Here is a 14,127-nt window from a genome sequence, read left to right as displayed (position 1 = left end):
GTGGGGTACACGATGATGTGATCCCGGCACCTCGAGCGGCAAGATGTGCAAAACAACCCGAAGATACGATGTGAACTACAGAGATTGTAAGGACTTGTCTTTCTGGTCTGACTTGTACCTCCGTCTACATACTATTTCCTAACAGTTTTACTGAGGTATAATTTTTATTACCCCCCCCCCCCCAAAAAAAAAAAATCACACATATTTATACAGACAACTTGTTGAGTTTAGCGTTTAACTGAGAGCAGAATTACTATTTCTTAGTTGCCAAAAATAGCAATAACAGTCTGGGCTTCACTTTTTCTTTTTACAGCGGGTATATTTAGAAAAAGTTTATTCTAACGTTTTATTAAAACAAATCTTCAGGTGTTATATCGATAAATGAGACAGTTAAAGTCAAACATTAAAAATCTCCTTTTTGGTCCATATATTTCTTCCTTTCCACAAGGTCAACTTACAATGCCAATTCGTGTGTTCATTCCTTGGAAAGTATTATACGACACTTAAAATTTCTATCTATGAAACGAATGGAAACCTGCATGTTTTAATCTCCATGGTGGGAAGGGAAGAAGAAACCATGGCAAGTGGACTATTTCTCCTCTGATGAAAAATGCGTTTGAAAAAAGAAATGTGAGCGTTGGAATGACGAAGCTGGGATCATCTGTCCCACCCCCCTTCTGGGGGAGTCCGCCAGGGAGGGGTTCTTTATCACAAAGGCTTGGATTTAAAGGCTCCTCCCCAAAGGTCAGAGAGCTCAGTAGGGCCTGTCCTAAACGGGTCAGCCTAGTCTTTGCTCAACTGTCAAGTTCATGGTCAACAGACTGACAGGCCGAAGTCCAAGGGCCCTGGAAACCGGCAAAGGGATGGCAGGTGCCTCAAGGAAAGTCACCAAATGCGAGGACGAGGCACAGATGCCAGTCCAGTCTGTAGGCACATGAATACTGTGGCTTTGTTGCTGGCTCTCCTTGTACTGTCACTAAGCCCTGGGCCTCCTTCCTCCTAAACCCTCACCCCCGCTGAGCATCAGCGTTTGGTACCACACTGTTGAAGCCCGAAACGGCAACGTGTAGGACGTGAGCACGACCTCCCTCATCTTCCAAAACAACCAGCTGAGAGAAATCTTAGCTCAAGTATATTCTGAGCCACGGGCACGAAATCCTTTTGCTGACACTTCCAAACTTATCTGCACAAGATAAAACTTATCTAAAGCCTTATTAGAATCTGAGTCACCACCTGTATGTGAAACAGACAGTGGTTATACTCAACGCTAAACATCCTTTGGGAGGGGGGGGGTCACAAAAACATTTACAATAAAACTGTAAAGTGTTCACCGATGTTCAGCTACTTCACAGAACTTTACTTGGAAAGCTGCGGAAACACTCCACCTTACCGTCCTGCACACCTTGGCCATTCAACCTCTGCAAACGCTACTCGGAGATTTTAAAACACAGAGACTGTAGTCCCAACAATTTACATTTATTTGTCTTTCGACCTGTGCCAACGTAGACAGTACTGTGGGTGCTTACCAAGGTCATCTTCAACTTGTCGGTGACTGCTAAGTTGTATTTGTGAACTTTCTCTTTGATTTCCTCTTTGCTGAGGTAATTGTGGGTTTCCTTCTCTTTCTCCACATCCTGGAAGGAAAACAAGCCGTGCCACACATGAACAATCATAGAAAAAATGCAGGTAAGGCAGGATTCTTTATACAGTCCCCACAAGAACTCTGGGGCACTTCACCTCGAAACACACGCGCAGACACGAACACACACACACCCTCTCGCTGTCAAACTCTCAGGGTCATCCACCGAATATGGTTCTCCTTCCTTCAGACTACCACCTTCCTGAGGGCTACAACTAATTTGTCAGCAGCTAATGGCAACGCTTCATTAATTATTATTTTGTGAAACCGCCTTTGCTAAATTTCCCTTCTGCACAGACACCATTCTCTCAGAGTGCCTGTAGGATTGGCTATTTCCATTTATTGTATTTTTTTGAGAGAGAGACACAGAGAGAGAGCGCACACGCACAAGCAGGGGAAACGGGCAGCAGGATGGAGAGACTCTCAAGCAGGCTCCATGCTCAGCATGGAGCCTGACATGGGCTCGAACCCACAACTCTGGGATCACGACCTGAAGCGAAATCAAGAGTCAGCCGGCTCAGCCTCAACCAACTGAGACACCCAGGTGCCCCAGGCTATTTCCATTTTAAACAATATTTAAAGACACAAACCAAAAGCTCCTCATTAGCAAATTCTACGAACTTTACGGTCTTTACAGCTTTATGCCATATTTATAAGCAAAAAGTATGATAATTAATCATGTTAACTGGCACTAACCAATGACCTAATTATACACAACTACCACAGGGTAATTGATCTTCCAAACACATCGTCATGTCAAGATACAAGTAGCCAGATTTCCCCTACTCACCCACTCGCAACCCATCCAGTCTCGACCCCGGCTTGGACTGTCCACACTGTGGACGGGATGATAGTAAACCCTCTTTCCACTGAAGAATTCAATAATGGTTTCTCGTCTAAAGAGCTCAAGCAGTGTGTGATATGATGTAATGGCTAGATGCAATCACAGACGGCCAGACTTCAGTGTGCTGTGACCCCCAAGAAGCCAAGCATACAACACACCTGGCTTGTGTTGCATTTAATTCTCCCAACAACCTAACCAAGTAGACATTATTATTCCGGCTTCCAAAGGAAGTCAAGTTCTAAGTAAATTCACCTGCCAATAGAAACTTAGCGGTTCTGTGGCAGTGACAGAACTTCCCTGAAGCCTGGTTCCAAAGCCTACCAACCCTCAGTAACTCCAAATCCTGAGATCCCTCGGGAAGTGTGTGGTTTGTCCGGGGACACCTCAACTAGTTAAGAGATCAAATTTAATTTTAACCCGGGTCCTCTATGTTGCTTCCACTAACAAGAATAGGGGGGCGCCTGGGTGGTTCAGTCCGTTAAGCGTCAGACTTCAGCTCAGGTCATGATCTCACGGTGCATGACTTTGAGCCCTGCATCAGGCTCTCTGCTGTCAGCACAGAACCCAGTTCGGATCCTCTGTCTCCCTCTGCACCCCCCCACCCCACCCCCCACCCCCATGCACTTGCCCATGCTCACTCTCTCTCAAAAAATAAGTAAACATTAAAAAAAAAAAAAAAAGGGAGTAAAAAAATAAAAAAATAACTTTACAGAAGCTTCAATGACTATTTCTAAGGAAATTCAAAACATATATTGTAACTCTCGGCTTGGCCCTGCTCTTTCCAATCCACAATTAGCTGGCCATGGGCCATAGCTGAAAAAAGATCCTGAGTCTTTGTGTCGACTTTGATTTTTCAGTACAGACTGTCCAAAGACTCTTCAGAGCAAATACTAAACAGTGAACCTAAGGGATTTCCACTTCCTAACGGGTGAGATGTGGCACTGGCAGAGCTAGAGGGTGCTGTGAAAACCGTGCCCAATTCCAGCGAGACGGGGGCTCTGGTCCAGAGTCTCTCACCAACTAATCCCGTGCCCTCCGCTCATTGACCTGAGGCCACTGCCTCATTTCCTAGGAAATAAAGGGACCAGAGTGAATCATCTCAACCGTGCTTCTTGACCCTAACAGGACAACTTTGCAAAAATCTGACACTGCTCTCACTGGTGGGACATATGGGGCAAAATGGTTCCATTTGAGGAATCAAGGCAACCAAAGACCCACCATTAAAAATGTACAAAGTAGCTAACTACACAAATATCGTAGCATACGTCCACCCTAGGGGCTTACCACCTAAATAAGAGAAGGGGGAAATGGAGTGATTAAGAGCAAAGAGCAAGGTCAAGTCCATTTAGAATTTAGTGAGGTGTTTTTTTTGTTTTTTTTAAGAATCTGTGTGATTTCTTTTTTTAAGATTTTTTTTAAGTTTATTTATTTGGGGGGCGGGGAAGGGCTGTGAGAGAGAGAGAGAGAGAGAGAGAGAGAGAGAGAGAGAGAGAGAATATGAATCCCAAGCAGGCTCCACGTTGTCAGCACAGAGCCCAACACAGGGATCAAACCCACTAAATGTGAGGTCATGACCTGAGCCAAAACCAAGAGTTGCTCAACTGACTGAGCCACCCAGGCTTTCCACACCCAACACGGGGCTCAAATTCACAACCCCAAGATCAAAAGTAGTATGCTCTACGGACTGAGCCAGCCAAGCGCCCCTAGTGAGTTCTTAACTGTCCCTAGGCCACCTCATGTCAGCATTCCCAGCAGCGTGAGGAAAACCGAAGGCGCTAGCTGGCCTGCAAACAGAAACTCACCCCGGCTTGCCCACAAAAGCATAGCTGAGACATACTTGTGCAACAGCTATCCTTCCTTCTCGGAGATTAAAAACCAAGGAAACTGTAAGGAACGATAACAGAAAAGAGTTGGGCCCAAGGACCTCCACGATCCTTTCAAGGCAAAACACCTTGTTATTAAAAGATTAACTGGAAAGTAAATCCCAGAGAAGCAGCTAAACCCTAGAAGGCTGGGACCCTGAGTTTTTTTACTGAGATATAATGGACATATAACACTATTTGTTTTAGGTGTACATCATAAGGATTTGACATACGTATATACTTCAAACCAATTAGCCCCAGTTTAGTTAACATGCACCATCACTTCACATCATTAGGATTTTTTGTTTCCTGTAAGAACGGTTAAGATCTACGCCATATTTTTAAGTCAACTGACATAGCAATTGCCCACAAAGGCCACAGACCAAGGCCTGCTCACTGAGCAAATATTTACTGAGCTCCTGCTGTGTGCCAAGCGCTCGCCTGGGCGTGGGGACATCAGGCACCACACCTCCACCCTCATGGCACTTATTGTCCAGCGAAGCCCGAGTCTGAGTGAAGAATGTCAAGGAAAAAAAGCTTCTGAAATGATAAAAGCAACGCTCTGAGTGGAGTGTAGAAGCAGGGGGAAAGGCACAGAAGTCACGAGCTCAGGCTGTGGAGTGAAGGACACTGGTTCCTGTTAGTATCAGAATGGGAGGAAGTCTCTAGAGCTGGAAAACTTCCAAATTGTTATCCCTTTAAGACCCCCCCCCTCCTCTCACACAGGGAAGGATCCCCCTGCCCTTCCTCCAAATACAATGCCTTTGGGAAGACGGCCTTAGGAGCAGAAAGAAGGAAAAAAACATGCAACACTGAAGGGACAAAGTAGGTACATGGGTGCAAAAGGTAAAAATAAGGAGGAGCTTTTAAAAACCTGTGTGGCAAGTGCAGAACAGATCAAATAGTATAGACGTTAACCTTGAACTTCGATGGCAAGGACAGGAAATGGCATGGGGCGCAGCAGTCTGAAGTATCCTTATTGTTCTTGGCGGCCGAGGCGGTGACGCCACACCCAAGTACGTCTGTCTGGGCAGTTACAGGTCCTCTTTTTTATAAGCCACCTTTCTTTTATAGTCTCCCAACCCTCCAGTTTCTCAGTTCTTCCATGAAAAATTATCAACCCTAGACTCTTCCCTAGTGTGTTCATCCTGCAAGCCCGAGGGCTGCTCTGGGGTTTGCTTCGGTTCCTGGGTGGGGTCACCGAGACGTTTCTCCACCGGTGAACTTTCTCACAGGGCCACACCCTGCCTCCCAGACGCGGCGTGGTCCTCGTGCGGCGTGGCCCCATCCCATTTTAAATCAAGACTGTCTGAGAATGAACGCACCGCTTTACAAACCTGTTTATACCCTTTCTTGCTAACTCTCCTGGAATTCGACATTTTATCTCACCTTAAAATTTTAAGTCCAAAATATAACAACAGCAAAACAGAAAGCATCCAGGAGGACTGTGACTGCAAGCGGGAACGAGGGCTGGACCCCTTGCGCTGGGGAAGGCATGTGGCCTCCGGCGTGGGCATACACAGGTCTGATTCACAGCTTTGCCACGTCCTCGCTGTGTAACCCAAGGCAAGCTCTTTAACCTCTTGGAGACCATTTTCTCATCTCCGTAAAACGTGCAAGCCAATACGTACTTGACAGAGCTGCGATGAAAATACGATACAACTCATTATCCAACAATTCTACTGAGTGCCTGCGGGCGCCCCGGTCAGGGCCACGCACTTACGGCCAGGACAGACGGCCATGGCCGCTGCCTTTCTACCTTTCCGCGGCTGACAGCCTAGTCAAGTTTGACCCACTCCCGCCCCACTCCCTCTCGTGTCTTCTTTAAAAAAAATAAAACTACTGACCCTTTAAAAAAGCAACTAGCACAGCTTCTCTGATTGGGTGGGGGACGCCCCGGTAGACGCACGGTGCCTGATGACAGACGCAGTGGATGGTGTCAACACCTCCCGGTCCCACGGGTCCCACGGCTCTCGTGTGGAGCTGCTCTGACTCCTGGCTGGGTTTGAGGGCTAGCGCGTGTCAGTGGGAAAGGGTGAACTTACCGGGCCAGCAGGCGCTTACTCTAAGTGATGCTAGATTCCAAACTTACGAATTCCTACTTTCAAGCTCATCTTCCGGTTGTGGCAACTGGCAGTCACCTAATGATGTCCCGAACAGACTGGGATACCCGGCGCACTACACACGGAACCAGTGCAGACCTGGGTACGGAACAAACCACAGGGACCCCGCAGGCTGTAACCGCACTGTCCGGGGGCAACGGGCCCCCGCTGCAAATGGAATGCAGGGACAGCTCGAGGGGAATGGAGTGTTGGTAGTGACTTCTTTAAATGTCCTCCTCCCAAGCTCCGTTCCCACAAAGACAGCAAATAAAGTGTTGTGGACCTAACCAAAACAGAAAAATCTTCTCTGGGAGAGATCTTTCCACTGCGGTCACAGACAGACCTAAAAGCAAACCAAAGCAGGCTCGCACTTAAGCACCAGTATCAAGCAAGTGATTTCCAGCAGCGGGTGAGCAAGCAGTTAGGGGACTCCAAGGCAACTTCCAGAAAGTCCAGTTAGATGCTCCTGAACTAGGTTTTAAAGTATAATTAGCAGGGGGCGCCTGAGTGGCTCAGTCGGTGAAGCGTCCAACTCTTGTTGTCAGCTGAGGTCTTGATCTCATCAAGGTCGTGAGTTCAGGCCTCAGGTTTGGCTCCACGCTGGGCACAGAGCCCACTCAAACATTTTAAAAAATTAAAAAATAAAGGGGCACCTGGGTGGCTCTGTCGGTTAAGGGTCCAACTCTTGATTTCAGCTCAGGTTACGATCCCACAGTTCGTGGGAGCGAGCCCCACATCGGACTCTGCACTGGCAGCGTGGAGCCTGCTTGGGATATTTTCTCTCTCTCTCTCTCTCTCTCTCTCTCTCTCTCTCTCTCTCTCTCTCTCTGCCCCTCCCACTCCTGCTGTCTCTCTCTCTGCCCCTCTCGCTCCTGCTGTCTCTCTCTTTGCCCCTCTTGCTCCTGCTGTCTCTCTCTACTCCTCTCACTCCTGCTCTCTCTCTCTCTGCCCCTCACTCCTGCTCTCTCTCTGCCCCTCTCGCTCCTGCTGTCTCTCTCTCTCTCTGCCCCTCTCGCTCCTGCTGTCTCTCTCTCTGCCCCTCACGCTCTTGCTGTCTCTCTCTACTCCTCTCGCTCCTGCGCTCTCTCTCTCTCTGCCCCTCTCGCTCCTGCTGTCTCTCTCTACTCCTCTCACTCCTGCTCTCTCTCTCTGCCCCTCTCGCTCCTGCTGTCTCTCTCTCTGCCCCTCTCGCTCCTGCTGTCTCTCTCTGCCCCTCTTGCTCCTGCTGTCTCTCTCTACTCCTCTCGCTCCTGCTCTCTCTCTCTCTCTCTGCCCCTCTCTCACTCCTGCTGTCTCTCTCAACTCCTCTCGCTCCTGCTCTCTCTCTCTCTCTGCCCCTCTCTCACTCCTGCTCTCTCTCTCTGCCCCTCTCGCTCCTGCTGTCTCTCTCTACTCCTCTTGCTCCTGCTCTCTCTGCCCCTCTCGCTCCTGCTGTCTCTCTCTCTCTGCCCCCCCGTCGCTCCTTCTCTCTCTCTCAAAATAAATAAACTTTAAAAAACTAATAAAGTAGAATTAGCAGGGAAAAACTGTTCTGAAATGTCTTTTAGGTGTGCAGAAGAGAAACCCTGTGAGGAATGTAAGAAAGGCCGTCACACAGAGCCAAACCCGCCAAGTCCTTAGAGGGTCTTTTAGGCTAGGATCGTGCCCGGCGAGAAGGGTCACAGGGGACAGCTGTGTACTTACATTAGATGCCTGTTGGGACATTCTTCACTTTTGGTACCACAACCTCTAAGATATAAAAGTAGGCAGAGCAGACGGGGGAGCTGAGTGAGCCCAGAAAGTTCTCTCAAATAAGGAGCGGCACCGCCGAGAGACAACAGCACCTTCCACAACGAGGGAAATGTCCTATAACTGCTGTCCAAAAGAACAGTCACTAGCCACATGTGGTATCTGAGCAAGTAAAGGGAGACCATGAATTCCCATTTCAATTTTCAATAATTTAAGTGTAAGTAGTTATGTGTGGCTCGTGGGACTCCACCCGGCCACGTGAATCTGGACTGTAGTGGGCGCCGTGCGAACGAACAACAAGGTGGGGAAGCCCACAAGAAAGCAACGCGAACTCTGTGTTTTAAGTAAAAAGACAACCTTTCTGGGACAAATGAAACTCTCTTCCTGAAGGAAAAAGCAACTGTGTCCAGGGGGCCTGGTGCTGCCGTTCTTGACCTTAAAAGTACAGGGTGCTGCTTGCTGCCACGTTCTCACGGCACCAGTGTTGACAATCGGCTGGGTGCCACGTCTAGAGACTCGCGCTTATCTTGGTGAACGGCCTGCTGATTCACCCTGGCCAGTCCAGAGTTTTTTCCCCTGCCGGATGAGAAGATTTTTTTTTTTAAACTGCGGGATATACAGCTGGGATATATTACGTCCCATTAGGTGAGGTTCAGGGATTCACCTTGCCCATTGTAGGCTTCTCTGCACCCATAAAAGAGGTCTGCTGTTCAGGTTTCCGACGGCAAAGAAAAGGCAAGGGAAAGATGTCCCAGCCCCCTCCATCCTCCTGTTATGGAGAAACGCATCTCTGTTATCTCAGGGGAGGAAAAGCAGGTGGAGGGACGGGAGGGCAGCTAAGAGGACAAGGTCAATGCGCACAGTGCTGCCCAGAGGCCGGGTGCCAGGCTCCCCAAGAGTGCCCCCCCAGAACGCTAATCCCCCAGCATGTTCTGTGGGCAGAAAGGGCACCGCCGCTCCTCGCCTCCCTCTCCCACCCCCCTGGCGAGTCCCAGAGGGACTGAGATCTGAGAAGGCCCGAAGGTTTAAAACGAAATAACACAACACACACCAAAAAAAAAACCCTGTATCAGTACACAGCAAGAAAACTTGTAAGAAAACAGGCCTGTCATAATGTTGTAACTGGGACATTCGTTAATTATGAGCAAATGGGTACATTACACAAGAACAGATACTTCTTTTCTTAATTATTCACTTAGTGAGTAGATTCTGTACTCAATTCTGGGATATTAGCACACATGAACCACATCTGTTGAACTTGACAATTTTAAACAACTTCTTTGTCCCAAGGCTACTTGTTAAAACAAGAGAACAGCACGAGAGAGTCGATGTGGGCATTTTAGAGGAGTTTTTAAAAAATGGGCTTCAAAAATAGAAGCAGGCAGCACCCTTATAAGGATGGAACACCATAGCAGGCTCGTCTTCCATGCACTTGAGAGAGAGGTCAGTGTGCCACCCACTGCCTTTAAATTCTCCCAGCCGCACCCCTACCACTCCGCCACGAGCCACTGTGCCCTGAGAGCACCTTGTGGGCCGCCTCCTCGAGGCCCACCCCACCCAGGAAGCCATCCTAGCCACAAGAGCCCTCACTCACCCCTGTATGTTAGGAACCACTGGGGTACCTCATCCCTGCCGATTTAGCACTCACCGCACACACCTCCACGGTTTGCTGTTTCCTATGTTTGCTCCTGCCTCCCCGTGACCTGACAGCATTTTTAAGTCTTCCACTCACTCTGGAATACGGTGCTGGAACTAGCTCGATGTTGGGGGGGGGGGGGGGGGGGGGATATTCCTTTTCAACTGATTGATTCTATCTGGTCACAGAACCCGCATCTACAAGATTGCATTTGCAACCCAGCCTCGCAACATCTTATCTGCAGGAGGTTTTCTGTTTGCTTCTCCAAACTAAATGAATCTGCGAGGGCACACAAAAGGCCTTTATAACAGCAGATACAAAGTTCTACAAGCTTCTGTTATGCATCTGCACCATCAAAGGAGACAGTCCTTCAAAGCCTGCCCCTTAAATACCCTCAACACACCCGAGGCAGTGAGAGCAGGCACGGGCCCAGGATGTTAATAAGATTAATTGCAGTTGTGATCCACGCGAAGAGAGTTCCATCTGGGCCTTCCATGACCTCACTTTTTAAACCCCCTGGTTCCCAGTCCGCAATACCCTATATGGCTGTGCTTTCAAAACCCGGGTCGCGTGCCAATCGTCAAACAGCCACTCGTTTGTTTGGAGCCAGAAAACAAAGTTGGAGGTGGACGAGTCTCCTCAGAGTGCCCCAGCCTGAGCGCCCAACCTCAAGGGGTACCAGATTACACTCAACCTCAGCAATCCCAGTTTGACGTGCTTTTAAAGGGAGTCAATTAAGATGCTGTTCATTTCTGAAAGGTGATACATTTTCACAACTGGTTTAACTTTCTCAAATTCTAGGCGAGCTAGGTAAGAAAGAAAGAAGATTATTACAGCCCTCAGAGCCAAGCACATCCAAATCCAGCTAATCAGCTCTGATAATTAGAAAAACAACATGGCCGCAGGTGAGTCAGCAGGCCTGCCTCAGGCCCAGCTCTCTGAGGTCTCAGAAAGGAAGCCGCAGTGGATTCTCAGGTTTCCAAAGGAAGGTGGGTGCTCAAGGAGTTTCCCTGATTATTAAGAAAACATTGGACTATGGTCCCTGTCCTTTTCAGCAGTGAGTTTTCTAACATTTTTGTTTTCATTTAAGTAGCCTCTACACCCAACGTGGGGCCTGAACTCACGACCCCGAGATCAAGAGCTGCACACTTTTGTAACTGAGCCAGCCAGGTGCCCCAGTTTTCTAATATTCTGTATTATCTATACCACTGTCCTAATCAAGTACCTACAAAGTCAGTGCACTGAGTATTAGGAAAATTAACTGGAACAATAATATGAGCGATCGCTCAGAAGCCAGGAGAGAAGAAAGACACTACAATGGCAAACGGTGACACAACGTCCACCCTAAATTCTAGATTAAATGGTCTCACTGTTCAAGGCTCTAAGGGTCATTCAGCAGCCAGCCACTTCCTTTGGCTAAGAGCAATTACAATTGTGGCCTTGGAGGCCATCGTCACTAGTTCAGGTTAGCCCAGGGGCACTAGAGGCTCTTCCAAAGGTCAGATCTTGTGACTTCCACAACATTTGAGTGGTCATGGAACCCTTGTACCTTGGCTGTAAGGGGAGGTAGGTTCCGGAGAAAGGAAACGAGCAGGCTCGTTTGGAAGTGAGCCAGAAGGGAAGCGCGAAGGAATGCTGAAGCCACCAGGACGGGGCAGGTGGAGCCCATCTGGGAAGCTGAGCGGGCTCCAGCTCCACCTACGGCGGGAATGTGAAAGTCAAGGGCAGAGGCTTACAAGCAAATAGGAGTCGTCACCTAATCTGAACAGGGACAGAGTGTCTCAAGAAAATCAGAAGAGCCTATAGGCCAGCACTCCAAGAAAAGTGATCAGAAGCAAGCTTATCTAAGAGACACCTGGTGTTCTTCCTTGCCATCTCTAACAGGAGTCTAAGTTGCCGGCACATAAAAGATTTGAAAGCAACTTAAAGTTCTATGTTTTCATGTAACAATTAAAAAGTGTGGATGACAACAATTTGTTGAGGAGGAGAATGTCCAGGAAGTCACATTTGACTCCTTAGGGTCTGGATTTGCAAATCCTCTATTCTTACCCACTGCAGCCTTGCTAATGCACTAGTCCAAACACACTTGCAAAGCTCCCTCTCATATCGTCTGAGGAATAGGGAGAGACTCGTCGGTCCTTTCAGGCCAGATGTCCAGACCACGAAAGATTTTAATTAGACACACTTAAAAGTCTGAAGGGGGACGCAAGCTTCAGCTATTTTCTATCACTCTTGTTCCCGTCCCCCCATCCCCTCTCCTGAGGTCTCCTTCTCTATGCTCCACTCGAGGCGGCTCTTTTAAGTCTGTTCCTAGCCCTTAAAAGGCTTAGCTGAAGTACTACTGTGTGTATGAGGACTCTTCTACACCACATGCAATACACGGAGGACAGAGAAAGATACCCCACTGCTGCCCTCCGTTCTCAGAAAGACACCCGTACCTCCAGCTCCACCTCAGCGGCCCCAGGTTTTGGTTTCATCTGAGGAATCACCTTCCTCCTTCCTACCAGGGAGGCGAAAGCACTCTGGAGTAATTAAAAGATGATAGAGCAATTCAAATAAAAATCTGGTGGATTATTACCTCGAAGGGTTTCACCCAGGAATTTGTAAAGACACTCTTTTTCTACAGAAATCCGCTCCTGCCCTCCTGCTTAGCTGTAGATGGGGTGAGAACCACAAAAGTCACAGGAAGTGTGTCAGGGATACAAGGCTGGTCACGGTCAGAGGTGTGGGGTGAGTTAGGACACCCAAAGAATGACCAGAAGAGAGCCCAGGGAGGCAGAACCCTGTGCAAAAACGCCCAGGGGCCTGGCGCTGCTGGCCAACCTCACCCACCTCACTGAACCCAACCCCAGCAGTAGTGGGGTAAAGCAGCACCACTGCCTTTGAGGGTTCTGGCAATCTCTGAAACGGTTGACCTTTCCCTACACTTGGGTGGGGGGGAGGCCTTCTGGATACACCGCCCCCCCCATTCCGCTTCTCCTTCTTTTCTGCCCACTCTTCCAAAACAGGACAGAATTAGGCCACCCAAATCCCTAGGAGGGGCTGAGGGTGGGGAGGAAGGTGGACAGCAAAAGCCCTTAGTGAATCTTGTCACCAAACCCCAGACACCGTGCCACCCTCATCACAACCTGACTCGGGATTCTTAGAATAAACCCAAAATTGGGTACCACTATTCTCCCTATTTTGCAATTGGAAAACAGAAGCTTACAAGGACATGAGGTTGGTTCGTGTAGAAGCTAAGTAAGGGTTGTGCCGGGTCCATCTGATTCAAAGCCCATTAAGCCAGGAGGAGGAGGAAACAACCAACCATGTGCTGGGACAGAGAAAGTGAGTTGAGAGACCCTCAGGTCTAGCACCACTGGCTCCTGGAGGCTTAGTTGTTGTTTTATTTATGAGAGAGACAGAGACAGAGACAGAGAGAGAGAGAGAGAGAGAGAGAGAGGGAGGAGAGAATCCTAAGCAGGCTCCACACTGCTAGTGTGGACCCCCACACAGGGCTCGAACTCACGAACTGTGAGATCATGACCTGAGCTGAGGTCAAGAGTCAGACACTTAACCAACTGAGCCACCCAGGCACGCCTGCTTAGTTGTTTTAATACACTGTGTTCAACTTGAATTGGGGTGGGGGGCGGCTACCAATACAACCCAGAAATTTATCAGGGAAGTAATAATCTGGCCAGGACCACAGAGAATTCGTTTAAAAATCAGAAACTGTATTCCCAGCATTAAGAAAATAGCTAAGTAGGGGTGCCTGGGTGGCTTGGTCAGTTAAGCGTCCGACTTCGGCTCAGGTCATGATCTCACGGTCTGTGAGTTCGAGCCCCACGTGGGGCTCTGTGCTGACAGCTCAGAGCCTGGAGCCTGTTTCAGATTCTGTGTCTCCCTCTCTCTCTGCCCCTCCCCATTCATGTTCTGTCTCTGTCTCTCTCTGTCTCAAAAATAAATAAACGTTAAAAAAAAAATTTTTTTTTTTTTTTTTTTTAAAGAAAATAGCTAAGTAATACTTCCAAATGTCAAGATGGGCCATATAGGAGCTGTTAACATGAAGCCTACAGAAGAGTTTTTAATGGGAGGAGAAAAAAAAAAAAAAAAATCAGAGGAACTGTACGTACATCCACTATGACAAACTATGTGCCTATTGGAAAAATGGAGTCACTTTTGCTAAGCCCAAGTCACCAAACTAAGATTTCATACCTAACTTACAGTTTCAGCTCCCCCTGCCCCTCCCCCCCAGTGGAACCTCAAACTAGTCAACTTGGAATTACCTGGTCAGCACTAGTGAAGTCAGCAGCATGATAGATCCCTGCTGTCCCCTA

The 14,127-nt window shown here is 48.4% G+C and overlaps 1 protein-coding gene across 1 annotated transcript in view; it reads right to left on the bottom strand.

The window, feature by feature from the left end:
- Window positions 1-14,127, bottom strand: part of RASSF3 (Ras association domain family member 3) — a 73,113-nt gene that overhangs the window by 9,353 nt on the left and 49,633 nt on the right. Inside the window, exon 2 of the mRNA XM_049625909.1 lies at window positions 1,527-1,634. Within this exon, the coding sequence (XP_049481866.1) occupies window positions 1,527-1,634 (108 nt within the window). The remainder of the gene's footprint in view (window positions 1-1,526; window positions 1,635-14,127) is intronic.

Source organism: Panthera uncia, chromosome B4 (genome assembly GCF_023721935.1).
Source record: "Panthera uncia isolate 11264 chromosome B4, Puncia_PCG_1.0, whole genome shotgun sequence".
Lineage (NCBI taxonomy): Eukaryota > Metazoa > Chordata > Mammalia > Carnivora > Felidae > Panthera > Panthera uncia.
This window is presented reverse-complemented; position numbering and strand designations above follow the sequence as displayed.